Source organism: Fundulus heteroclitus, chromosome 2 (genome assembly GCF_011125445.2).
Source record: "Fundulus heteroclitus isolate FHET01 chromosome 2, MU-UCD_Fhet_4.1, whole genome shotgun sequence".
Lineage (NCBI taxonomy): Eukaryota > Metazoa > Chordata > Actinopteri > Cyprinodontiformes > Fundulidae > Fundulus > Fundulus heteroclitus.
The window spans coordinates 1,740,402-1,767,881 of record NC_046362.1 but is presented as its reverse complement, the minus strand read 5'-3'; the positions used below and the strand labels follow the sequence as shown (position 1 = coordinate 1,767,881).

The 27,480-nt window shown below is 40.3% G+C and overlaps 2 protein-coding genes across 4 annotated transcripts in view; both read left to right on the top strand.

The window, feature by feature from the left end:
* wasla (WASP like actin nucleation promoting factor a) overlaps positions 1-2,081 on the top strand; it is a 28,729-nt gene extending 26,648 nt beyond the window's left edge. For both annotated transcript variants that reach the window (XM_036145569.1, XM_036145571.1), the window contains one exon: positions 708-2,081. In XM_036145569.1, coding sequence (XP_036001462.1) covers positions 708-769 — 62 coding nt within the window. In that variant the 3' untranslated portion in view covers positions 770-2,081. The remainder of the gene's footprint in view (positions 1-707) is intronic.
* Positions 2,082-4,201: 2,120 nt separating this feature from the next.
* iqub (IQ motif and ubiquitin domain containing) overlaps positions 4,202-27,480 on the top strand; it is a 37,030-nt gene continuing 13,751 nt past the window's right edge. Inside the window, exons 1-7 of one of the 2 annotated variants that reach the window (XM_012874953.3) lie at positions 4,202-4,286; positions 4,471-4,644; positions 7,230-7,271; positions 7,524-7,619; positions 9,517-9,651; positions 11,695-11,862; positions 24,446-24,621. In XM_012874953.3, the coding sequence (XP_012730407.2) occupies positions 4,482-4,644; positions 7,230-7,271; positions 7,524-7,619; positions 9,517-9,651; positions 11,695-11,862; positions 24,446-24,621 (780 nt within the window). In that variant the 5' untranslated portion in view covers positions 4,202-4,286; positions 4,471-4,481. Of the gene's footprint in view, positions 4,287-4,470; positions 4,645-5,510; positions 6,053-7,229; positions 7,272-7,523; positions 7,620-9,516; positions 9,652-11,694; positions 11,863-24,445; positions 24,622-27,480 lie in introns of those variants that run through there. The other variant, XM_021322746.2, reaches the window with a different exon arrangement.

The window sequence follows — 27,480 nt, the reverse complement described above, 5'->3', positions numbered from 1 at the left end:
TCCTCAGGGGACGTGCTTGTTTTTATTTGGACATGAACTGTTTAATGCCTTTAAATATTCCTCTGTGAGTTACTACTGTTTCCCCACAAATGTCTGCAAACAGATTTTAAATCCATTTTTTTAAAACTAGTATGAAATACTAGTTTTGTGCATGTTAAAATGAGCACACACCACGAGGTTCCAGACAGGAGAAGGGCCTCATGGGGCCAATAAAGGTTGCATAGACTACGTCCATTAGCAAAATCACTGCTTACCAGTTTGCCTTTAAACCAGTGGTTCTCAAACCTTTCATGGCCAGGGACCCCTTAGCAGCGGTAAAAGTTTTCCAAGGACCCCTTTAAATGCTGATTGTATTTTTAAACTGCCTTTTCCACTGTTAGAGAGAGAGAGAGATTTTTAGTGGAGATTAGATCGTTATTTTTATTTTTCTGATTTGGCTTTTACCTCACTTGATGAAGTGGGCGGACTTAAATATTTGTCCATTGTGTTTTTTGGCTCAATTGTGAAGCATCGGCTGCAGTGCCTCATCAGCCCCGACAGCATTCATTTCACGGAACCCCAACCCGTGGTTCGCGGACCCCCGGGGGTCCGGAGACCCCGGTTTGTCGGCTGCTGCTTTAAATAACACATCCCTCCAGCTTGTTGTGCAGAGAGGCCAATGCTTAGCTGCTGACGGCCTTTTTAAACCTCCACGCTTCTTTTCACAGACGACGATGAAGATGAAGACGAGGATGATGACTTTGAGGACGACGAAGAGTGGGACGACTAGTGAAGATGTCCGCCCTCAGCTCCCCCCACCCCAGTCCTCCAGCCTTGCACCTACCTACCAACTTTCCGACACTAAAAATCTTCCAGAACCCGACTACACTAAGTAATGTAAATGTTGTTTGAGTTGTATATTTATTTTTGCTTTTTTTGTTTTTTTGTTCAAAAGCCCAATTATTTCAATTATTCTGTGCAATACCTCATCTGTTAAACTGTCGCATTCATCCCACACCCTTGTGGTAAACTCTCTCGTTCTGGTGTCGTTATGGAGCACTTAAATGCATCATCAGCGCAGTGCAGAGACTCAGCCAGCTGTTTCTCTCTTTCACCAAGTGACAGAAGGAAAAGCTCCTGCAGCGAGGGCCTGGAGTTGGTTTGGGATTCATGGGAAGGCATTCTGTTACATTTCATTGCCTGTTTGAGAAACGTCAAAGGGACAATTTTCCAAGCAAAAAGGCAGGAAAATCTTTGTTTGAAATGCAAATGAACTCTATTTTCTTATCACATGCGTTCCCCTCCTTTTCTTTGCCACTCTGCTGTCTTTCACGTCCTACTGAAGGTGTAGTGCAGAGCTCTTGTCGTGTTGTAATTCTAATGGATGACCAAACTGGGGCTGCTCGCTCGCCTCGTGTTGATCTGTGTTTCATTTTTCATGTGATTTAATGGTTTTGTTGTTGTTTTTTTGCACAGTTTCTATAATAGTTTTGTTTGTTTTTTTTTTAGTGTATTTGTCTGTAATGGTAGCATACATACAGTAGGGTAGACTGACATCAACTGTTACATGATAATGTTTGAGTTGCAGACTTTTTTTTGTTTCATTTGCCCATTTGTGCATCACATTTCAGTAAAGCTGATATAATGGAATACTTGTTTAGCTTTCTTTGTTTTCTGCAACATTCCGTTGTTCTGCGAGAGATATTTCACATTTCGTTTAAAGAAAACAGGTAAAAAAATAGCATTTTTCATCTATTTTAAGAAACTATGATTTTATGCAATGCAACTGTAAATGCCCTTCTATTGCAAATACTAGACAAAGCAAATAATAATGAACCAAATGTGGCATTTTCAAGCAGCTTGTGGCTTTGGCGATGCCTGTGATCTTCTGTCTGCAAACAGTGTAAAGAAATAAGCAACGCTTGTTGACCTGTGTGTCCTTGTGAGTTTTTACTGTCCTCCAGTGAGGCCTAATGCTGCATCAAGAAGCCAAGATACTGACATAAAGCCTGTGAAAAAAGGTCAGGAGGGGATGAGATGGGAGTGTTCAGTGAGAATATTAAATTGTATACCTGAATAAATGTTATTATTTACAGAAATGAGCTGGACTGCTGTTTTTTTCCCTTTATTGGATTCTCCTTAGTCATTTTTGGGGGTTTTGAGTTCATTTTGTTGCCGTCTATTCTTAGTGGACCAGGAAAGGACATCCCTAAGTACCTAAGTAAAAGACAACTAGGCTTCTCTTGTTTCCTTAAGACAGTTCACCATTGATGCAAAAATATTTCTTTACCCTGAATGTCAGTTTGAAGCAACAGGTTTCTAAGTCGTATTCAGTTCAATCACTAACAGCACTGCTAAGGTCCTCAATTGGGCCGTTAAGGACACAAGTCACTGATCCTACCCTCTATTTGGTTCTTTGTATGCTCCCTATTTACTTGATTTGAGGTCATGTAAATATCACTTGAAATGTACAATACATATTGTAATGTTAATTCAAGCTCCACCCTTGCCGCTTCTGTAGAAATGAAAGGTTAAGCAGCCATAAACTGCTAATCTACAGCACTTGATGAATTGTTCATGTTATTAGCTTTTAGACTATTTCCAAAGCCTTTATAATCTAATTATTCCGTAACAAGAAACAAGTAGAAAAGTTGTGAAATAAGTTCGGAATGGTTGCTAAGCTCCCTGGGATCCAAAACAATGTTAGCCTCACTCCTTAGCTGGGATGTGCAACAATTAGAGAACCTTGAGAAGGGCTACAGTGAAAGTCAACAGTGACAGGTTCGTGTAATGTAAAATCATGCCATAATAATCTTCAAATCTATAAACTGGTACAATTCAGCTGAGATCAAATTTATGCAATAACAAGGATGGATAAGTGTTTACCCCCTTTATTCTATTACTTTGTTCTAGCACCTGTTCCTGCCTGTACAGGAGTCCCTTCTCTTGCAAAGGCTCCCAGATTGTGGGGACATGTCTGTTCTACCGTCCTCTTTAGGGGACCTATAGATTTAGTTCTGGATTTTGGTTAGGCCACTCTAAAATTTTCATGTTCTTCTGATAAAGTAATTATTTGCTGTATTCACAATTCATAATTTTGCTCCAGTTCCATCTGAAAAAAGGCTCAGAGATTGATGTTGCTGAGGCTGGCTGTTTTCTTTGAACATAAGGCTCAGTTCTTGCAAACCCACTCCTTAGATCAGACACATGAAATAATCTGACTGTCCCATGTAAGACATAAGCAGTGCTGAATAGAATTCCTGCAGCCGGTTCTGTTTTTATATACAATATATGTGCACACGTGCACACCCGCAGCGTGGTTAATGCGCAGAATTCTCCATGCAGCAGAGAGGACTCTCAGCCCACTGAAGTCTGTGTTTAGGGGAACATTAAGATTTCTCATTCAGCTACAGTGATGATGGAGAAGGAGAGATGGACCAAAGCAAAGTTTTATGTCAGCATTTCAACAGCAATAAGCAATGACTTGTACTTAATTCCTCACCTGGAACAACAACAAGCACATCTAAGCATCACTGATCCACAGAAAAATAGGTTAAAGTGCAAACCCAGCTGCCTCCAGCAGTCACACGGCTTTAAGCGTCTTTGCAACAGCAGACAGACAATCTAGTGGAGCCAGTCTGAAGATGACAAAGTGAATTTATGTCCACATTTAGGTTGTTTTTATATCCAAGAACCTCAAAAATTATTTATTTAATTTTTTTAAACATACATTAGCCCACTCTTAGAAATTCTTAAACATCAACTATTTTTTGTTGTTTTATTGGGATCTTTGGACATTATCAGAAAATATTAGAACTTTTGTTCCTTAAGATTTTATTTTGCTTCTCTCAAATGAGAATATATTGTTAATATATATATATATATATATATATATATATATATATATATAATATATATATATATATATATATATATATATATATATATATATATATATATATATATATATATATATACAGCCCTGCGACAGACTGGCGACCTGTCCAGGGTGTACCCCGCCTCTCGCCCAGTGAATGCTGGAGATAGGCACCAGCAACCCCCGCGACCCCATGAGGGATTAAGCGGTTTGGAAAATGGATGGATGGATGGATGGATGGATGGATATATATATATATATATATATATATATATATATATATATATATATATATATATATATATATATATATATTTACAGACGCTTACGTTTGCTCACGTGACCTTTCAGGTTGCTATGGCAACATGTAAACGTCTTACCCAGCTGGCTTTCGAACGCTTTTTCGTCCTTGCAAGCAGAGCACTATAAGGTAAATAATAATAATAATCAAATAGTAACGGCCTGAAGCGAAAATGTAGACAATGACGGGTTTTCGTGTTGTTTTTATTTTTGTGCCGCTCGTGAACTTTTTTGTGGTCGGACGTTTTTATTGCACATTTGTTGATTTAAATTCAACGTCATAGTCCTTTAACAGTTTATCCTCCTGCTGTCAGTTAAAACCGCAATGTTGGAGCCAGGAGAAACCACAGAGGACGGGGAGAGAGAGCAAGAAGGCGAGCTGGCTAAAGGAAGCCCTTATGCAGTAGGTAGTAGTGCAACAGAACCGCCAGGTGGCAGCAGAGATTCGGGAAGGCTCGGAGAGGAGCGTGCAGACATGTCCCGTTCAGGTAAGACCAGTGCGGCGGTTCGGTTCAGGTGAGTCCAGTATCAGTAAGGCATACGACCAAATAAAGCTTCCTTCCTTCATGTACTTATTGTACAGGGTTCCCACGGGTCCTTGAAATCCTTGAAAGTTTGTGAATCTGAAAAAATAAATTCAAGGCCCTTGAAAGTTCTTGAAAACAGCCAAAAAAACACCTTGTCCTTGAAAGTCCTTGAATTTTTTTGTGGGGTTGAAAGTTCACACTGATGACACCTCGTGTTATTATTTTACTACCACACGATCTTTTAAAATTATGTTGATTCCGCAGACTTTTAATTTGCAAAAGTATGTTCGCTCTTCTTCGTTAGTTGGTGGGCTACGTTTTAGGCCTACGTGCGTCCAATAGGTTACATTCACGCAGTGTTGCCAACTCAGCGACTTTGTCACTATATTTAGCGACTTTTCAGAGTCAAAGTCAAAAACTAGCTTAATCACAGATGAAAGTAAGTGAAACAAATTGATATAAATCTGAACATCTCAATGCTGCACTTTTTTTCCATAAAATTCCATGAAACGGTAGGCTAATGTACATCTTATATGTAATGTAGTATGGCATGGCCATGTACTGTGGATATAAATGTAGGCTATGAATATGATCGATATAAATGTAGGCTATAAATAAAGTCCACTTTCTTGCATTGCTTCTGACCCAACAACTTCTATGCCGTTAAGTCTTTTATTGAATTTGCATTGTATTAAAATATGATAACCTATTCAGCGGTCACAGTAGGTAAATGCCGCCACGTGTGGTCCTTGAATTTGAGGAAATTGGTCCTGGAAAGTCCTTGAAAGGTCCTTGAATTTGATGTTCACCAAGGTGTGGGAACCCTGATTGTAGTTTTGTTTTTCCTTTTTTTTTATCTACCCCTCACATTGTGACACTGCTGTAGATATGCTGCAAATCTGCATATTTACACACATGGACAAAATTGTTGGTACCCTTCGTTAAATGAAAGAAAGACCCACAATCGTCACAGAAATAACTTAAATTTGACAAAAAGTGATAATGAACAATAATTAATAATAAATAAAATTTTAATGAAAACGAACAAATGAAAGTCAGGATTGCTTTTTAACCGTGCTTCAACCGGATAATGTAGAAAAAAATAAACTCATGAAAATGATGGTACGCCTAGAAAAGAGTGAAAATAACGTGACCAAAGAGACATGTTAGCCAAGGTGTGTCCACTAATTAGCATCACAGGTGTCTGCAATCTTGTAGTCAGTCAGAGGGCGTATGTATGGGGCTACAGGTAGTCACGTGCTGTTTGTTGGTGACATGGTGTGTACCACACTCAACATGGACCAGAGGAAGTGAAAGAAAGCGCTGTCTCAGGAGATTAGAAAGAAAAGTATAGACAAATGTATTAAAGGTAAGGGCTATAAGACCATCTCCATGCAGCTTGATGTTCCTGGGTCTATATTATTCAGAAATTTAAGATCCACTGGACTTCTAAAGAGATTAAAGGTGAACTTCAAGCTCAAGTAACATCAGTGTCAGATTGCACCACCCGTCGTTTGACTTAATGGGAGACGACCAAGGAGGAGACCATTGTTCAAAACAAATAAAAAAGCCTGACTGCAGTTTGCCAAACTCCATGTTGACAACCCACAAAGCTTCTCACTCAAGACTGTCAAGGGATTCTAGAGAGAAATGCGCTGCACAGTGTCAGAAATCTTGGTCTCAGTTGCAGGTCATAAGTCTTGCAACAAGATAATGACCCAAACCATGCAGCCAAAAACACCCAAGAATAGCTAAGAGGGAACCTTCTCTGAGCCCTGACCTAAATCCCACTGAGCATAGGTAGGAGCTGAAACATGCTGTCTGGAAAAGACACCTGAGATAACTGGAACAGTTTGCTCACGAGGAGTGGGCCAAAATACCTGCTGAGAGGTGTAGAAGTCTCATAGACTTTTGACAGGAATCATGTCTCAAGAGGTTGTGAAAAAAAATATTTAGTTAAGGGAACCATCTTTGGAAAGCAATGTTTGACTTTCAATTTTCATATACTTTTTATTTAATATTATTTTGTGAGATTCAAGTTATTTCTGCGATGTGTGTGTGTTTTTTTCCATTAAATGAGAGGTACCAACACTTTTGTCCATGTGTGTATTTTCTAAAACTGGGCCAAAGGTAAACTGAGAGCTGTGCCAAAGTTTAGATAAGTACATTCTGTTACATCATAGTCCCTCCACCCAAGAAGTATAAAAATATTACAGGCTGCCTCTAGCCGGTGATTGCTTGTATGGCGTATACAAACACTTTCGACACAGGGGACTCGTGGCACCTGGGGGCATGTTGAGTTCTTGAAGCAGTATTCCATTTTTCTGTGTACGCTGATCACTAGAATCATGTCAAGGAATGGAGGAAGCATAACACTAGTAAATTAGATTTGAGGTTTACAAAAGTAAACAGAAGCATTAATATTATCAGAAGACTGTAAGATAGTTTTTTGTAAGAGAACAATAGAGCACAAGATTTCATATTTTTGGGGGGATTGCAACAACCCCCCCTTTTTTTTCTTTTTTCTTTTTTTTTTGTCTTTGCAGATGTCCAGCAGGATGTAACCGACACAGGAACTCAAGCTGAAGGTAATCTATGTGATGTTTTCAAAAATCTGCAGGATTTGTTAAAACCTTCAAAGGAACTGGTCTTATTCTAGCTCAAACTCTCCCAATCCTCTTATATCTGATATCCAAATTAATTGGGTTGTTTGGACCTCTTCTGTCCTGCAGGTTCTTCTTGTAAAAGCCCAATCACAAACTCCCTTATATTACTGTTTATTTTTACAAACCAGAAACGGGTCCTTTCCGTGACATTCTTGGCTTTTCTGTGTAATCTAGCTGTGCTTGAGACTGCGGAAGAGGCTCAGTACAATACGCCTATAGATGCTGAGGAGCATGATGAGAAATCAAATGTTAAAAACTCAACAGCTACTGGTAAGTGTAACCATCAGCAGACATGAAACTCGTGGATTCAGTTGGTTTGATATGATGTCACAAATGAGTTTTTCCCTTTCCTCTACCACACTTAGAGGATTTTTGTACATGTTGCCATGGCATATTGAGCATCTGAATACATAACCCAAGATTTAAAGGCTTTTATTAACAAATACAGTTTTGTTCCAAATGATAACAGTAAGTTTAAAAATTACCAAAGCTCACAATATTTACAGCAACTTTTATTTCTGCAATGATTTGAAATGTTGTTCTATTCTGAAGCAAAAAAAAAAAGATCATATTAATTATTACTTTACAGAAAGGGAGGGAAAGGGAACTGTAGGCTATTAGAACAGAGTAGTGTCAGCAATATTCTTTTTAAGGTCCAAAATTTATTGTGTAAACTCAGGGATGCTTGAAGATTTATCACTGTGCTGGTGCGTTGGTGGTTCCCGGTTTCCGGGGCTGGGTTCTCAGGTGTGTGCTGACTCACTCCTGGCTGCAGCTTCGCAGGGTCTGAGCTCTCTGACTCTGTCGGGGCCCTGCTGGGGGGCAATGTGCCACTGGGTCTCTGGTCTCTAGGCCCAGAGCCAGATCTGCTCTGGTGCCGTTGGCTGCCGGCGGTGCCCGTGGTCTCATTGCTGCAGCCCCCGAGGGATTCTGCGCTGATTCTGTACTGGGGCTGCTTGGGATTTCCTGAGGCAGCTATTCCTGTCTTAGGCCTAGTCCACATGTAGCAGTCTCCCCTACAACGTTGTAAAAAATAATATCATACACATGGGAGGTTTTTTAGAAATGTTTTCATCCACACCACCCATGGAGATTGCATGTTCTCCCTGTGCATGCGTGGGTTCTCTCCTGGTACTCCAGCTTCCTCCCACAGTCCAAAAACATGACTGTTAGGTTAATTGGTCTCTCTAAATTCTCCTTAAGTGTGAGTGTGTGCATGAATGGTCGTTTGTCCTGTCTGTCTCTGTGTTGCCCTGCGACAGACTGGCGACCTGTCCAGGGTGTACCCCGCCTCTCGCCCAGTGAACGCTGGAGATAGGCATCAGCACCCCGTGACCCCATGAGGGATAAAGCGGATCAGAAAATGGATGGATATATATATTATGAAAAATATTAAGACATGATGCTTTGTAGATATTCTTGCACTGAGTAAGAGTAGTAAGAATTTAGGATTAAATGTATCCAGTTAATTACTGCTCATGTCAGCATTCCTTTTCGGGGCTTTTTTTTTAACCTAAATCCAACAAACTATAAAAAAACAAATTTCCAACAGTAAGTAATCTGTCAATATTAGACAAACTATTTTGAAAAAATCTTTTACTCTCTCACCAAAATGATTGAAATCAGATATTTCAGTCACTTCCTTGGCCACAAGTGCATAAAAACCAACAACTCATGGTGCACTCACAGGGCATTTTAATTTAATCCCTAGATGGTCAGTTTTCCCCCTAGAATAATAATAATAATAATCCATCCATCCGTTCATCCATTTTCTGACCCGCTTAATTCCTCATGGGGTTGCTGGTGCCTATCTCCAGGGTTCACTGGGCGAGAGGCAGGGTACACCCTGGACAGGTCGCCAGTCTGTCGCAGGGCAACAAATAATAATAATAATAATAATAATAATAATAATAATAATAATAATAAAACAGGACACTGACAACACACAACAGCACACAGTGAACTTCACCCACTTGTTCTCTGTATACATGCATTATGCTGAACGGCAGGACAAATAATGCAAAATAAATACAAAGAAATCACAAGACTTGATGTACAATACAATGTTAGTAGCTTCATATATGCATGACATGTTTTTCAAAAGGCCTACATATATGGGGTGTCGGTAATAAACTCAACATAGTTACCATGTCACTGTATGTTCCAGTGAAAATATTGCTGGTGCCAGGGGGTCATGTGATGACCATGGCTTTTGCCATTGGACTCAGCGTTGAAGAGGTAAAGCACCACCTTGCCTCAGAGCTAAAAGTCCCCCTGGAGGTGCTGCAGCTCTCTCTGAATGGTGAGTGTTTTTCTTTAGCCTCCAGACCTGCATTCATTAAATTTATGTGTCTCCCAGTCTTAGTCTTTAAACAGCTTCATGACCCAATCTAGCCTGATTTAACATACATTTCTTTCATCAACTCAGCTGATTAATTTTATATCAATCATTTTGATTTATCCACTTGTAGTTTGGGCATCCTTGAACTTGGACTACAGAATGGTCTTGAGAAATAAAAATGGTGTATTCACAAAATTGGTTCACTGGAAATGCATGAGCTTGTTTCTCAGTTCCATAGAAAATACTGTGACGTTACTGTTAAAAAAATGTAATGGAAAATAGAGAAAACTGAACGGATTGAACAATATGATATAAACAAAATATAAACATACCCCTGCAGTACACTCCTGAAGGTTCTAAGTAGAGCTTCAAAATGCAAAAAAGACAAAATGGGAACAAGAGACCAAACGTTGTGAGCAGGCATTTTATTGAAAACAACAATTTAACTCAAATGGGCTGTTCATCAGCTGATCAAAGGTTTCAGACCAAAGCCTTTAAAAGCCAAAATCTGAACAAACATTTGGAGCTGACAGAGACTGCGTGGACCTTCGGTCAAGGCCTTTCCCCCCAGACCACATGCTGCTGCTGCTGCTGCTAAGTCACTAGCCACTACTGAACAGACCAACAATTTTCCCCCTTCACGGCCTTCCTTGGATGACCAAAGTGGACTGAACTCACACGAGGCATCAACAGGTTGGACAGAGAGACCCAAAAAGGGAAAGGTTACCTTATCATTTGGAAATGTTGTGTGATGCGTTGCATGGGTTTTAAACAATGAAAGAGCTAACAGAGATAGCTCATTGCTAGCATTCGGTAACATGTCATTGTCGAGTGTGTTTTTATGGTTATAACAAATGTTAGACTGCAGCCCAATAACCATCAGGTGGCATCTGCAAAAGAAGGGCTTCAAAAACAAAACCATGTCTTCAAAGGCCACAAAATTGCCTGTTTGAACTTTGCAAGGGAACATCAGACATGGGAGATTCGAAGGTGTTAAAAAGTTTTATTCTCTGACGAGAAAAAAATGTAACCTTGATGGTGCTGATGGCTTCCAAGGTCACTGGCATGACAAGGAGATGCCACCTGAGATGTTTTCAACGTGGCACAGTGGAGGGGCCGCCATCATGATCTGGGTGGCTTTTTCCTTCTGTGCAGGGGCATCCAACAGCAGCTGGCAATGTGGCGATGTTGCAGGGGGCATCCCTCATGACTGAGGGCCCTCGCCTGTGTGGTAAAGAGTGGGTTTTCTGTAGGACAACGTTACACTACACGATGCCCGTCTGACCAAGACTTTTTTCCAGGAGAATAGCATCACACTTTTGGACCATCCTGCGTGTTGCCCTGATCTTTATACAATGGATAACATTTAATGGAGCCTACTTGAGTTAAAATTGTTGTTTTCAATAAAGTGCCTGTTCGCAACCTTTGGTCTCTTATTCCCATTTCTTCTTTTTGCATTTTGAAGCTCTACTAAGAACCTTCTTAGGTTCCAACAGTGCAAAAATGTGAACAATATTTTTTTTTAACTGGTCTTAAGGTTTCAATCTTAGAGACTTAATTCAACTTTGCTGCACTCCTAGAGACTTTAAGTGCATAGCAAAATGTATTTAAGGGCTAAAAAGTGGATGAAATGCATGATCTGTCACATTCCAAATCATTTTAATAGTAACTAGCAGTTTTAAAAGCCTAACCAGAGACTGTGGCAGGAAAGTGTTTTTATTTTTATTAATGGTAGATTGTTCCATGTCTCATCCCTGATTACATAAATTTGAATTAAAATAAAACAATGCTTCCATAAGTACATCATTTAATTCAGTTTAATTAAAAAATACTTTATTTATCTCAAAGATAAATTTAATTACTTCTTACAGATTTCTGTAATGTTCTACTTAGTTTTAGTGTGTATTCTTACATGAATCTCAGATGAAATAACATGTATTCCAGAACATTTTGGTTCAGCTCCTGTTCAAGAGAAGACAGAATCTAAAAACGTCTGTTTGGCAGGTCGAGTGGTGGAGGAGCAGCAGAGCCTGATGGAGCTCGGCATTCGGCCTCACAGCTCCACGCAGATGGAGATGACCTCTTCTGACCCAAGTTCATACCCTCTCCGCCTTCTCCGTCTCCCAGAACATGACAGCATGCCAGATGTCATTACTGTACGAGTTCAAAAAGGTATGACCGTGGGATCCCCTCTAACATACTCTGCATAGGAACATAGGTTGCCTTACTGTAATAAGAAGGATTCAAAGTTGATAGTCACTAGTACTTTACTGAAAACATCTGGATTTAGTTCCAACATTCAGTCATGTTTGTAAAACAGATTGGCATTTATAACTGCTTATAACTTCATTCCCCTCAACATAAAGCTAGAGTTTAGGAGTTATGGTAGAAAGTAGGGGTATATCCTCTAACACTTTTTCTGGAGAAAGGTAAGGCAAGAGCATAATGCTGCCACCATCATAATTTACTGTAGGTATAGCATTTTTTTTGATGCACAGTGTTGTTTGTGTGTCAAACACCCGAAAGTTCATGTGTTTTGATCAACCAGACCCTTTTCTCACATCTGGATGTTTTCTTTGGAAGATAATGTTCCGTCATGCAACCCTACTTCTAAAAACAATTTCAGGTCACAAACCAAACTCCTAGACTGTAGGAGCTTTACAGCCCATCCACATAAACTACTTGGAGGTAAACTCTGATAAGACGGAAACGCTAAATATTTCCCCCTGAGAACACAATAATGGAAATTAAGCAATTTCTGGGGGTATTGGCAAACCAAGCCTCAGAGACCTTGCCATCATTTTGATTCTGTATGTCACTAAATTGTGATTTTCGCAGATCAACCAGAAACTGCTTTTTTTTCCAGTTTTTAAATATTTCTAAACTTTGAACTTTGGTGTTAAAAGCTGAATTAGAGGTGATTAGTCATGCTTTTATTTAATCTCGTCTTGAATATTGTAACAGCCTTTTTTTATGTGTTTGAATAAGAAAGATCTTGGCCATCTGCAGTTAGGACAGGATGCTGCTGCAAGACTTTTAACCAATATAAGAAAAAGAGTTTGAGATCCTCCAGCCAAAGGCTGTAAATGGTTCCGCAAACTAATTTCTGGACCAGAGGGGATCGGTGTTGTAGAGCTGTGGCCCCAAGACTGTGTAATGGATTGCCATCATCTTTACTCTGTCTTGACTCATTCTCTTAGGAAGCAGTTGAACACCCATGTTGCTCCAAAGTGACAACACTGGCACGGCTTCCTTCAAAACGGGCTCTTTAATAAATGCCGTGAAAACTACAAAAATAAAGACAAGCTTTAGAAATGGATACATTTACAGACAGTCAGGTGACACATACTGTAACAAAGTTACCTCGTGACCGCCTGCCACTTCGGAGGTCTTTAATAGACTAATTCTTCTTTGTCCACTCTAAATTAAATATCAAGTAATTAAAACACCATAACCAATAAATTTACAAAATATTACAAACATAAATACAATACCTTTACAGCTACAGCAAATACGAGACTGCTACTCTTTCCCAGATTTCTGCTCCTTCTCTCATGCAAATCTCGCTACCTTTCTTATATACGCAAATCTCGCGATAACTTTTCAACAAATAGTTTCAAAAGAAATAAAATACAATCATTTTACATAAACCTCAAAATTTCAACTAAACAACTTAAAATACATAATCTGAAATAAACATACATTTTTCCAAGAAATAAATCATTTCACTGTCACTTACACTCCCACCAAAATCACTAATTTGTTTCAATGTGATTTTTCAATGAATGTCAGAATTAAAGTCTGTTTTACTCTGTATTAGTCTCAAGTAACGTCACTACCCTATGAATAGGTCTTTCTAAATATATCAACCTTGTCAGTGGTTTTCCTTTTTAAAATGTCGTTTCACTTGTCTTTAGTTTCACCTTTCGAACCTTGCCGTCTGGGCTCTCTAGAGTCTCTACTACTAGAGCTAGCTTCCATTTACATCTTGGAGCATTATCATCTTGTAGGATCACAATGTCATTAATGTGGAGGTTCCGTGAAACTTTCTGCCATTTCTGTCGCTGTTGGAGATTTAGCAGATATTCTCGTTTCCATCTTTGCCAAAACTCGTTTGCTAGAAATTGTACTCTTCTCCATCTTTTGTTCAAGTACAAATCCTCTCTGCAAAACTGTCCTGGAGGGGGAAGAATAACTGAAGACTTCATCGTTAATAGGTGATTGGGAGTTAAAGGCTCTGGACCCAAGGGATCATTAAGATACTCCACACTTAAGGGTCTGCTGTTAATGATGGCCATTGTCTCGTAAAAGAGCGTTCTTAGACTAGTTGTATCAAGTCTGTTTGAGAATTTATCTAACATTGCTGTTAGTATGCTTCGTACTGTTCGAATTTGCCGTTCCCAGACGCCTCCCATGTGGCTAGCTGATGGAACGTTCATCACAAACTCACAACCAATAGCTCTTTGTGGTTCTTGGTCCATATCCTTCATTAGCTCCAAAAACTCCCTTCTGGCTCCCATAAAATTTGTCCCTTGGTCACATCTTAGTTGTCGAACAGGACCTCGTATGGCAATCAGAACCCGAAGAGCGTTCATGAAAGCATCAGTTGATAAGTCATCAAGTGTTTCAATATGCACAGCTCGTGAACATAAGCAGGTGAACAATAATCCATATCTTTTGACTTCCTTTCTTCCTTCCTTTACCATGAATGGGCCAAAACAGTCAACACCGCAATATGTAAAAGGAGGTGCTGTTTTTGTTCTTACTTCTGGTAACTCTGCCATCTGTTGGACATTTGTGGTCTTTCTATATCGCCTACATTTAACACAGTGGTAAATGTGCGAAGAAACCATACTTCCACATCCTAAAATCCATATGCCATTTGCACGTAATTCATTTATGGTCATGCCTCTTCCTTGATGATGTACACGTTCATGGTAGTGTTTAACGAGGAGAGCTGATACATGGGACTCCTTGGTAAGAATTGCGGGATGTTTGACATGATGATGCAAGGCTGATTGGGACAATCTTCCTCCCACCCTGAGAACATCGGACTTGTCCAAGAAAGCATTTAGTTGCTTTAGTCTGTCATGCTTGTGCAGAGAATTTTCCTTCTGAGATCTGATTTTCTGTATTTCCTCAGTAAAAGCTTCCTTTTGCACTAGCTTGATAATGAAAACTTCTGTGTCTCTTCTCTCTTCAAGATCTGTTGTTTTGTTTGTTCTTTCTTGAACACCTTTAAACTCTTTTATGCATCGTTTGAGTCTGGCAATAGCCTTTACAGCTCTCGACCAATCAGAGAACTTCTTTAGACGCTCTAGAACAGGGCTCACTTGTTTTGACTGCACGGTGTGTGCATGACCTGTACGGAGTTCAGGATCTGTCCCTTCAACTTCTCCCACCATTTCCTTTTTTATTGGAAGATCTTTTTTCCAAAGGAAATCTGGACCCTTCAACCAGTTTGATTCTTTCAGTTGTGCAGCATTTAAAACCCTTGAGTCGTGATCAGCCGGATTTTCCGCTGAGCTGACATGCTGCCATTTTTCATCCCTTCTTAGTCGACGTTCCAATGAAGACAATCTGTGTTCAGCACTTTGCTTGTTGTTTGGGAGATTCGGATTGTCTGTTTTGAATGGTAACGGGAGTTCGTAATGACCATCGTTCTTCTGTTTTATACCTTTGGTCACCTTTGACATGAACAAAATGTCTTCCTGTGAAACTGGATTGTCATCTGTTGCATGTTCAGAAAAATCGGATTCCAAAGCCTTAATCACATCAGTTGGACTGGCTTCCTTTACTTGAGTTCTGCATACAAAATGTACTTGTTTCTTGAGTTCAACTGCTGGTTGTGAAACAGGGAATACTTCACGAACAATTATTCTGTGACTTGTACCGATGACATTGTTGTGATTTTGAGATTGAGATGAGCAACCAACTATGCTCCAGCCAAGATCAGTTAACTGTGCGTAAGGTTGGTTCTCTTTGCCTGCAAGAACTTTGCGTGGTAGGAGGGCTTGTTGACAATTATAGCCAATAAGTAGACCAACTTCGCATTCGAGCAGTGGAGGTAGCTTATCTGCCAGCTTTTCCAGATGAGGCCACTTTAAGGCGGTTTCAGACGTTGGGATATGTGATCTGTTGACAGGGATAAACTCTCTTGTATATACTGGTGGCAGTGTAATTCTTTTTTCATCTTTATATCCTCTAACTTGAAGGTTTACCAGCTTGTCACATGGTATAACTGTTGACTTGGTGGACATAGTTGACAAGCACAGATTGACTTTACTTTTATTTGTGTCAAGACCTTGGGCTACTTCATCCAAGATGAAGGATGTATCACTTTGTGAATCAAGTAGTGCATAAACTAAAACCTCTCTGTCTGGGTCGTTCTTTGATGAAACCCATACAGGTAGAATAGAGGATGTCAACGTGCTTGAAGTTGCTTGAGTTACCCTGTTAGAGATCGCCACTGATGGTTTGTCTCCTTCTTCAGCGTCAGCTTCGTCGTTGTCTGGAGACTTTTCACTCACTGCAGGTATTACCCTGTTACGTTCAATGAACGCGTCATTGTGCAGACATGTTGGATGTCTCCTTTGACATTTTTCGCATGTGCTCTTTTTGTCACACTTCTTGGAATGATGTCCTCTCTCTAAACATCCAAAACACAGCCTTTCTGCTTGTGCAAACTTGATACGGTCTTGGAGTGGGGTTTCTGTGAATTTGAAACATTTATCAAGGATGTGACCATTTCTTTTGCAGAAAGGACAGGTCACAGTATTTGTGTTGTTTGAGTTTGTTGTTAGCGTTTTTGCTTGGAGGACTTGGTTGCGTAATTGTTTGGGTTTACTTATTTCCAAACTTCTAAGAGCTTGCACTGATGCTATAGGATCGCATGCTAAGTCTGCTTCAGTGGATACAAAATCAGCAAACACATGAAAAGATGGATATTCTCCATCACTAGCCCTTCTTATTTTCATGGCTGTCCGGTTCCATCTTGTGGTCAACCAATCTGGAAGTTTTAGCAAGAGTTTCTGGATTTCCATACAATCATTGAGAATCTCCAGTGACCTTATGTGTAACATTGCAGCTTCACAATTCTTCAGGAAGTCAGCAAAATCTCTCAACTCACTTCCATCCTTGGAGTTTATTTTAGGCCAACTGTGAAGCTTGTCTCTGAAGCATTTTCCTATGGTGAATAGATCTCCAAAACGTTTTTCCAGCACTTTCCAAGCTGAGTCATATGCTTCATCTGTCCCCACTAGAAGAAAACCTTCAACTGCTTTCTTCGCGGGTCCACCAAGATACTTTCTGAGATAATAGAGTCTCTCATTCTTTGGAATGTTTTTCCTTTCTATCAGGGTTTCAAAGGACAACTGCCAATCTTTGAACTTTAAGGGGTCACCAGTGAACAATGCAGGTTCTGGAGTTGGAAGACGATTAGCGCTTATTGCTTCTGCTAGTATGCCAACTAGCTCATAATTTGACTGTTGTTGAGCTGCAGCAGAGGAAACCTGTGTGGCTTGAGGGATGAATGGTGGACTTGATGCATTAAGTGTTTGGCTTATGGTGGCCTTAGGTTGTTCAGCAGGACTTTGTTGGGCTTGGTTTATTACTGTAGGATTATGTGGCATAGATTCAACAATTTTAGCATTATGGAAATGGGTAATATTTAGAGCTGGAGAAGAACTGTGCGCTGTGACAGGGATTGCTTGGATTTCACTTTCTGCTTTAATGCTCTGTGATGAACTCTGACTTTCAGAAATACTTTCAGCTTCATCATAAACCTTTACTCGTGCCTTTGCGGCATTCAATTTTTTAACTTCTTCCAAGCGTTTAATCTTTCTTCGCTGCTCTTCCATTGCTTGCTGCCTTTCCAAATTCTCGCGTTCTAATTTTTGTAACTCAATCGTTTCCTTTTCTTGCTCTTCCATAACTGCTAATATTTCTTGAGATGCAGCTGCCTCCGCCTCTGCTTCCAATCTCTTGGTTGTTTGTGAACTACCTGAACTACCTTTAGAGCTTCTGGATTTTGACCTTGATGTCATACTTTCAGATCCTAAGCATGACCCAAAATCTGGCCATGGCTCTTCGTCGTCTTCTGCAGAGTCTCCTTGCAGTTGTTTCTCAGCTCTTCTGACAATAAATGCAGAAAGTGATGTACATGCATCTACTTTGCGCCTTGCGTCTGCACCAGGAGTGTGTATTTGCCGTATTTCTTCATAAATAGTTTGCATATATATGCAGGTGACGTTTACATTGTTAATCAGCTCCTTTAATTCACTGTCTGAAGCTTCCTTTCTTAATATGACTTTGCTCAGTCTTGCTTCATATCTCCATTTTTCAAAACCGACTGCATATCTGTGTTGAAGCATTTTAAGTTTCTCCTCTTGAAGCTCTTTACCCTTTTCGGTTAACGTTCTAACTCTTTCACTTCTTCGAACAGTCTGTGGTTCTGAGATTTGCTCAGTATCATTTTCCTCCACTTCAGTACTTGATAGAGCATAGAGTTCTTTATGATCTTTGTCAGTCATTTTATAAGTCTGGTTAAACGTCACTAAATGCTCTTTTTAAATTGCAAAATACTCCTTTAAATTTCTAACTTATGTGACTTGAATATTACTTTATACTGTAGCTGTAATGAGATTCATTCTTAATACAGATGTATTTCAACTTAAAGAAATTTGTTAACTTCCCACTTAGTTTGACCTCAAGATACATACACAACACTCTTTCCTTAACAACAACACATCACTTTGAAGTTCAGTAGAGAATAAGTAACCTTTTGACAAATGTGTTGTAGAAACTTATGTGGCTTTAAACTTCACCTAATCCACTCTTATTCTACTTTTAACACTGTCCTTAATTCATTTCCACCGAACTTCTGATGTACGTTGCTGCTGCGCTTGGTTTCTTGAAAACGGTGAGCTTGACAAATGGCGCCCTCTTGTGTTACACCACGGCACCGTCACTCACTGCAGCGGCAGTCCTCTTTAACGGTCCTAACCGGCGTTGGTGCGCCTGCCGTTTTCTTAACGGTTTGTAACCGGCGCTGGCTGGAGAGTTGCACTGTCACTCACTGCGGTTGCTGTCGTCTTAACGGTTTGTAACCGGCGCTGGCTGGAGGAGTTTTCACTGTTGCTCCAAAGTGACAACACTGGCACGGCTTCCTTCAAAACGGGCTCTTTAATAAATGCCGTGAAAACTACAAAAATAAAGACAAGCTTTAGAAATGGATACATTTACAGACAGTCAGGTGACACATACTGTAACAAAGTTACCTCGTGACCGCCTGCCACTTCGGAGGTCTTTAATAGACTAATTCTTCTTTGTCCACTCTAAATTAAATATCAAGTAATTAAAACACCATAACCAATAAATTTACAAAATATTACAAACATAAATACAATACCTTTACAGCTACAGCAAATACGAGACTGCTACTCTTTCCCAGATTTCTGCTCCTTCTCTCATGCAAATCTCGCTACCTTTCTTATATACGCAAATCTCGCGATAACTTTTCAACAAATAGTTTCAAAAGAAATAAAATACAATAATTTTACATAAACCTCAAAATTTCAACTAAACAACTTAAAATACATAATCTGAAATAAACATACATTTTTCCAAGAAATAAATCATTTCACTGTCACTTACAACCCACTTGTTCCAATTGGCTTTTAAATAGTTTTTAACTATATTGATGCTATGATGTTTCATTTTTGCTGGTTTATCTTTTTATTTGAGGTTATTTTATGGTTGTTTTTATTGTGGTTTTAATCCTGTGAAAGGTACTTAATTACTTACTCACCAATACCACGTGATCCCAAGCTACACCCATCCACCACAGCTGGGGAAGGAACCACAACCACATCCTGTGTGGTACCAGTGCCAAAGATCCCACATCCAAAGAACCTCAGCAACAACAGGCCAGTAGCACTGACCTCTACTCTGATGAAGGCCCTTGAGAGGTTCACTGCAAAAAGGGAACTAAAACTAAGTACAATATTCTTGAAATTAGTGTTTTTGTCCTTGATTTGAGCAGGTAGACAATGGAAAGAGTATTTGGAACCCTAAAATCAAATAATTATATATACTGCACTTCAAATAAGATGATTGAGATGAGCTGTTCCTATTTTAAGTGCAAAAATATTATTTCATTGTCAGATCATTTCAACTTGCCTGCTCAAATCACGGAAAAATACACCAATTTTAAGAACATTGTATTTACTTTTAGTTCCTTTTTTGCAGTGTTGATCCTCAACCATCTTTGCCCTGCTGGGGTCTTAACTGGATCCGCTGCAGTTCCCCTATCAGCTTGGCATCAGGTTGCCATCATCTACCTCCTGCATCAAGCTGTGACTCACCTGGAGAACCCTGAAAGCACTGGGAGGATCATGTTCTTGGATTTCCAGCTGTCAGCCGAGCCGCCTCCTGGTCTGCAGCCGTCGGCCGGGCGGCTTGCTGAGTTCTCCAGCGCTCCCCAGTCGTCTCCTGAGTTCTCCAGCGGTCCTGGGCCGCCTCCTGGTCTGCAGCCGTCAGCCGGGCGGCCTCCTGGTCTGCAGCCGTCGGCCGGGCGGCTTGCTGAGTTCTCCAGCGCTCCCCAGTCGTCTCCTGAGTTCTCCAGCGCTCCCGGGCCACATCCTGGTCTGCAGCCGTCGGCCGGGCCGCCTCCTTAGTTCTCCAGCGCTCCCCAGTCATCTCCTCTGCTCTCCAGCACTTTCCGGTGTGCCTCAGAGGAGGCCCCATGGTTCCGCCGGCCTGACTCTGCCATGTCGGGGTCGCCATCCGCGATGCCCCCCACAAGCTTTGCTTGGACTATTTTCACTCTGTGTTGTTCTGCGTTCCTCTGTGTAGTATGTCCCGTGTTGCCGCTGCCCTGAGTTCTGTTCCCGAGCCTGATATTCTTGTAAGTTTCTTTTGATTAAAGTCTCCATTGCACCATGCGCTGTCCTTCGCCTCATTGCTGCCTAGGTCCTCGCCACCCAACCATGACAACCCTGATGTTTCGTTTCACCACTTGAAGCTAGGGGTCTGTGTTTGTCTCTATCTTCTGTGATAAAGCAGGAGCATGTCGCAAGAGCAACGTTTTGATGTCTCATTGGTGGTGCATGACTGTAGTCTTCTGGAAAGAGTATCAGCTATAACCAGTGTCCTAGGTGGTGCATACACAACTTAAGCAATAAAAATACATATAATATCATAGCCGGTCATTGGCATTTCCCTGGAATATTATCTAAATCTTTACTGGTAATTAAAGATAAAATTGGTTTTTGGTCTGTGATTAGTTTAAATCTGTCAAGTTTTGGGTGTAACTTGTTTCTGCATCTTGGAGCCACTTAGAAAAATATGCCACAGGTTTCCTGTCATCATGTTCTTGTAGCTATATGCCACCCAAGCCATAACTGCTGCCATCAGCAGTCACCACAGCCAGCATGATGACCCAATAGATGGACAGTACAGGCATGAACATCGGGACACTTTAACTTTTTAACAGCAGTCAGTTGAGATAGTCCCCAAATCAATACCACCTTCCTCTTTAGCAGCTTGTATAGGGGTTGGCCCACTGTAAACAGATCTGGGATCAATCTTGTTGTATAGCTCCAAGAAAGCTCTGACATATTTTGTGGCTATGCAATTTATTCCATTTCAGGGCACATGCTAGTCTTATCAAAGTGTCCCAGGAACCAAATATTCTTGTTTTATTCATTTAGCATTGTTCATCTTCTGGCCCGCAGCTTGGATCACTCTGAGTACTTTCTATGGTTGCTAATAATAGATTGCCTGTTTGTTTTTTTCTCATGAGGAAGGATGTTATCCATATTGACCTCAGTTCCAACAAGCCTTTTAAGTGTTTCAGTCTTCTTTCTTTGGGAAATTTCTGCTGCCCAGATGGGAGTCTTCACATCTTCCAAAGGCCGTGGAGAACATGGTTAATCTGCAGCTTCCCTCATGAAGAGGAATCTGGTTGAATCCACTGGCCGCATTAAGTGATGTAAACACTTTGGATCCTGAGAGTCTTGGCATTTTTGGGAGCATATGCAGCAATTCTCGCTGTTTACTGTTCAATTCAGTCATCTCAAATCAACACAGCAGCTAACTTTCTTTGGGTTTGGCTTTATAACTGTTAACATTTCAACGTACCACTTTGTTGGCTGGTACATTTTCTGTTATTCCATCATTCTTGGGCCTATGCAGCTCCTTTTTCATGAGAGACATGAGAGGTTGAGGTACTCATCTGGCTTTGTGAACTGCGCATGAGTGTACATCTTGTTTGAGGATGATTTAGTTAAGTTTTTAATAATCCACTGGTGTTTTCCACTCCTTTCTTTACACACATGTTTATAGCCTCATGTCTACTGAGTAAACTGCTACTATTCCCTTTGAATAAATATATTTTGTCCTTTGTAGACTGTAGTGGGCCTAAACCTCCCCATACCTTTAACTTTTCCTACTTGGCCTACAAAACATGTCTCTAGAGGGCCGAGCTTGTAGATTTTAGGGAGTCTCTTGAAGGTTGCTTCACTTAATTAAAAAAAGCTTTGTCTCACAAGCATCCTGTTGTCCCACAATTGGTTAGTTGAGATCTGGTCACCCTACCTCCTCCTTCTCATGGGAGTTAGGGTCTGTGAATAGGAATTCTTTTGCTGCAAGTGTGCTTCTGGCAGAGATGTTTGTGACCTTTTCACTCTGAACTTGTTAGATAACCTGAGGGTGCGTAGCAGTCAACTGGAACCTCTCTGATAGTTTTCCTTTAATGCCCATGACCATTATATCACAATTGTGCTCCTTTCTTTTAATTGTTAACTCAGTTCTCAGCTCAGTCAAACAGAGCCCATATGCTTCAGCTTTCTCATCGGGAACTTCTTCTTCTCATAAAGGCATACCCGCTCGTGAATCGGGTATGAAATACAGGGGTTGGACAATGAAACTGAAACACCTCTCATTTTAGTGTTGGAGGTTTCATGGCTAAATTGGACCAGCCTGGTGGCCAATCTTCATTAATTGCACATTGAACCAATAAGAGCAGAGTGTGAAGGTCCAATTAGCAGGGTAAGAGCACAGTTTTGCTCAAAACATTGCAATGCACACAACATTATGGGTGACATAGTTCAAAACAGGACAAATTGTTGGTGCACATCTTGCTGGCGCATTTGTGACCAAGACAGCAAATCTTTGTGATGTATCAAGAGCCACGGTACCAGGGTAATGTCAGCATACCACCAAGAAGGATTAACCACATCCAACAGGATTAACTGTGGACGCAAGAGGAAGCTGTCTGAAAGGGATGTCCGGGTGCTAACCCGGATTGTATCCAAAAAACATAAAACCACGTCTCCCCAAATCACGGCAGAATTAAATGTGCACCTTAACTCTCCTGTTTCCACCAAAACTGTCCGTCGGGAGCTCCACAGGGTCATTATCCACGGCCGGGCTGCTATAGCCAAACCTTTGGTCACTGGTGCCAATGCCAAACGTCGGTTTCAATGGTGCAAGGAGCGCAAATCTTGGACTGTGGACAATTTGAAACATGTATTGTTCTCTGATGAGTCCACCTTTACTGTTTTCCCCACATCCGGGAGAGTTACGGTGTGGAGAAGCCCCAAAGAAGCGTACCACCCATACTATTGCATGCCCAGAGTGAAGCATGGGGGTGGATCAGTGATGGTTTGGGCTGCCATATCATGGCATTCCCTTGGCCCCATACTTGTGCTAGATGGGCGCGTCACTGCCAAGGACTACCGAACCATTCTGGAGGACCATGTGCATCCAATGGTTCAAACATTGTATCCTGAAGGAGGTGCCGTGTATCAGGATGACAATGCACCAATACACACAGCAAGACTGGTCAAAGATTGGTTTGATGAACATGAAAGTGAAGTCACTAGATCTAAATATTATTGAGCCACTTTGGGGTGTTTTGGAGGAGCGAGTCAGGAAACATTTTCCTCCACCAGGATCACGTCGTGACCTGGTCACTATCCTGCAAGAAGAATGGCTTAAAATCCCTCTGACCACTGTGCAGGACTTGTATATGTCATTCCCAAGACGAATTGACGCTGTATTGGACGCCAAAGGAGGCCCTACACCATACTAATAAGTTATTGTGGTCTAAAACCAGGTGTTTCAGTTTCATTGTCCAACCCCTGTAGTTGTCATACTTCTTGAACTTCTGTTTTCTTATTGAGCTTCCTCTTCAAACTCAAATGGGCTGAAAATCTTTTCTGCTTTGCTACTCATTATGTAAATTAGCAAACAGTCCCAAACTCCTCTGTCCTCATTTAGTTTCGTCACCATTCTGAAGCTCTGCTTTTCACTCTGGCCAATTACTCAGGCTGGTGAACTCCTGTGACAGATTAAATTTGGATATGGTCATCTGTTCTCCTCGTCAGGGCCACTTTTGACACCATGAAATGTTTTCCGACATCTAACAAAACAAGGACTAACCCGGAGCTCTTGCAGAACATTTACTGAACATGCCACTAGAGCAGCAACTACTTTTTCCTCAGGAGTCTTAGTGCCTACCTCCCATGTTGCATTTGCTGACAGGCACAACAAAGGAAATTCCATATTTTACGTATTTTGCCACTACTATTTGGAAGGCTGAATACTAGTACCAGCTAAAACAATCTGATCTACTTTCTGATGAATTTGTCTGATAATTATTCAACCACTCGGGGGGCCGCTCACATAGGCTACCGTGTTTAGAATATTAAACTTTTGATTGCAAATATGTTCTTATCTTTTTGGCTTCCAGAGGAAGGGGTGTTCAAGGAGATGGTGGTGGAGATTGAGAGATCTCAACTGCCGAAGCCCTTCCTGGGTGGCTACAGGCACCGGTTGACAGGGGTGGAGTACCACCATGCCGCTAACCAGACCCTGCTCAAAAAGAGACCTGACAAAGGTGTTCTGGTTTACAGTCGGAGCACACAGGTAACACCCAGCTCTCCGTGTTACAACATATTTAAATAGTTATTATAATTATAAAATTGTCAAACTACAAAAAGACCAGAAGAATATTATGGATATCCAGAGCTGCTATTTAAATGTAGCTCTAAAAATACAATATCTAATTTTTTTTTTCAAGTAGACAATTCTCTGGAGTCCTCACTTTGTATAAATCTGTTTTTCAGGCTAATTTACTTGAATTGCTGTATCATATGGTGTAACATGTTTCTAACTTATTGTAAAGTCCTGACTTATACATGAAACCCTGTTTTTAAAATTTAGACAAGAAAATGTTAAAGAAAAACCTTGTTAGAACATTTATATTTTTATTTTTGTGACACTAGTGGCCTTTATTTGAAAGTTGACAGACAGGAAACAGAGTTGAGAGAGAGGAGTAAGCCCTGGAAAGGTCCATAGGGCTGGGAATTGAACCCGGAACAACCACTACATGGATCCCGGCACTATCCCTACACCACCATCACATCCTGACAAAACACATTTTTGACAAAATTATACCTTTCATCTGCGAAAAATCCTTTAGTTTCAGTTCCTTTGGAAAGTTATTCAATAGTGTTTGTTTATGTTCTGTATAATTTTGTTTGTTTAACTTAATAATTATTCAAATACATCAAAGTGAATAGGTGTTTTTTAATTTATTAGTGACTCTGATATAACTATCCAATTTCAGTTGAAGAGTCAATATTGGTATTTCTAAAAATAAATAAATTTGATAGCAAAACATATCTAATTTACATTATCTCTTATAGTAAATTGGAACGTGAATTAGGAAAAAGAATTTACCATTGAGACAGATCTGAGACTGATGAGATTTTAATACATTGATACAGTTAAATCACCCTAACAATTGCTTCATAGTCCACCCGTTACCTTAACATGCATTTTTTACACTTTTCATTGAAGAAATGGTTCACCCTCTCTCTATTGCTCACATTTTCACTTGTTCCATTGTTTTTGGGTAATGTTTTGGTATTTCAGTGGCTGTCATACAGCCAATATTCTTTCTATGATCTATACAGGAGAGGAGATCTATCCACTTTGAAGCTTTCAGAAATTCCTCTCCAACAAAATATTATAACAATAGAACATATGACATTATATGAGGATGGAATGAAATCAAAACTCTAGTTTAATGCTTCCATTGATATGTTACGCATGGAACATCTTCTTAAAGCGGTAATAATGTTAATGCCAGTGGCAAGCTGACAATACTCATCATTTAATAAAACAAAGAATTTGCCAAAACCATTTTATTTATAAAGCACATTTTAAAAACAATTTATTTACACAAAATTTGTTACAGTGTTCAAACCGATCAAACCAACACACAAATGATAATAAAAACCAAGAACTAAATTCAATGAAAGCAGAATAAAACATACAAAGACTGCAGTAAAATAAAAGAAACAAAAACAAACCAACTCAAAGCCATTGAAAATAAGTGTTTTTTTTTTTAGAGAGACTTGAAAACAGCAAGAAAAGAAGCTTACTGATATTTGATAGCAACTTGTTCCATAACTCTGGAGCCATGACTGAAAAGGCCCAATATCCTCTTAACTTCAGTCTAGTTTTTGGTTCAACCAACAGAAGCTGATTTAAGGGTCCATGGAGGCTGAAGCAAGTCAGAGAGGTACGGAGAAACAAGACCATTAAAGCTTTTAAAGGCAAGAGAAGGATTTTAGAAACCTGTTTTTGGTAAACTGGCACCAAAGTTGAACAGTACTATGTCCAAAACCTTAGGGTGCTGCTATTAAATGCTTCTGATAGTTGCATCCCCCGCTCTGACCATCTCAGTCATTGTGTACTTGGGCAAGACACTTCACCTGCATTGCATGCTGGCGGTGGTCAGAGGGTCCGGTGGCGCTGACGTCTGGCAGTCTCGCTTCTGTCAGTCTGCCCCAGGGCAGCTGTGGCTACAAACATAGCTCACCATCGTCAGGGTGTGAATATGTGTGTGAATGGGAGAATGACTAACTAGTGTAAAGCACTTTGGAGTAATCAGACTTAATAAAGCACTGTACAAGCTATTTGCCGTTAGTGTTTGATATATTTCTGATTTCCCTAAAATTGTTAGGGGTTTTTTTTGTGCTTACTCAGGTGGATCAATAAACATCTCTCCAGAACTTTCAAGATGTCTGATCTTAGGGCAGTAGTTATATAGTTGTCAAGGACAGATGGATGAGATTTCTGAGATACTGGAACAAGGCAAGGTGGCTTTCCAAAGTACCGGAACCTGTATTGGGTCGAATAAATATTAATGAGTTGCTGCATAATCCCACATAGCTCATGGTCTACCTCCACAAATATGTTATGCAGGGGGGCTGTATCTATCTTTAACATTGGCATAAAACAAATTCAACATTCTATTTTCTCTGGTGGTTCAGTTAACAAACTCTTAAAACATTACTAGGGTCACAGACAGAGGGTGTGGCTAAAATCTTCTGATATATCCACAAAGGCATAATTGTGTTGAGTCTGTAACTTAGCAACAAGGACATCACAATGAAAATCAGCACCATGTGATAACAAAATACATACTAACACTAAGATAACACAGATAAACTCTAATTTAAACTTAGGGAACGTTTATTAGAACGGTTTGGAGTTAGAGGTTCTCTCTCTCTCTCTCTCTCTCTCTCTCTCTCTCTCTCTCTCTCTCTCTCTCTCTCTCTCTCTCTCTCTCTCTCTCTCTCTCTCTCTCTCTCTCTCTCTCTCCCCCTCCACACACACTCTTAATGCCAGATGTCTCCTCTTTAACTCACTGGGGATTTGGGTCATATTTTAAATAATATTCTAGATTTTAAATGCCCCTGGTAAAGTTCGTCC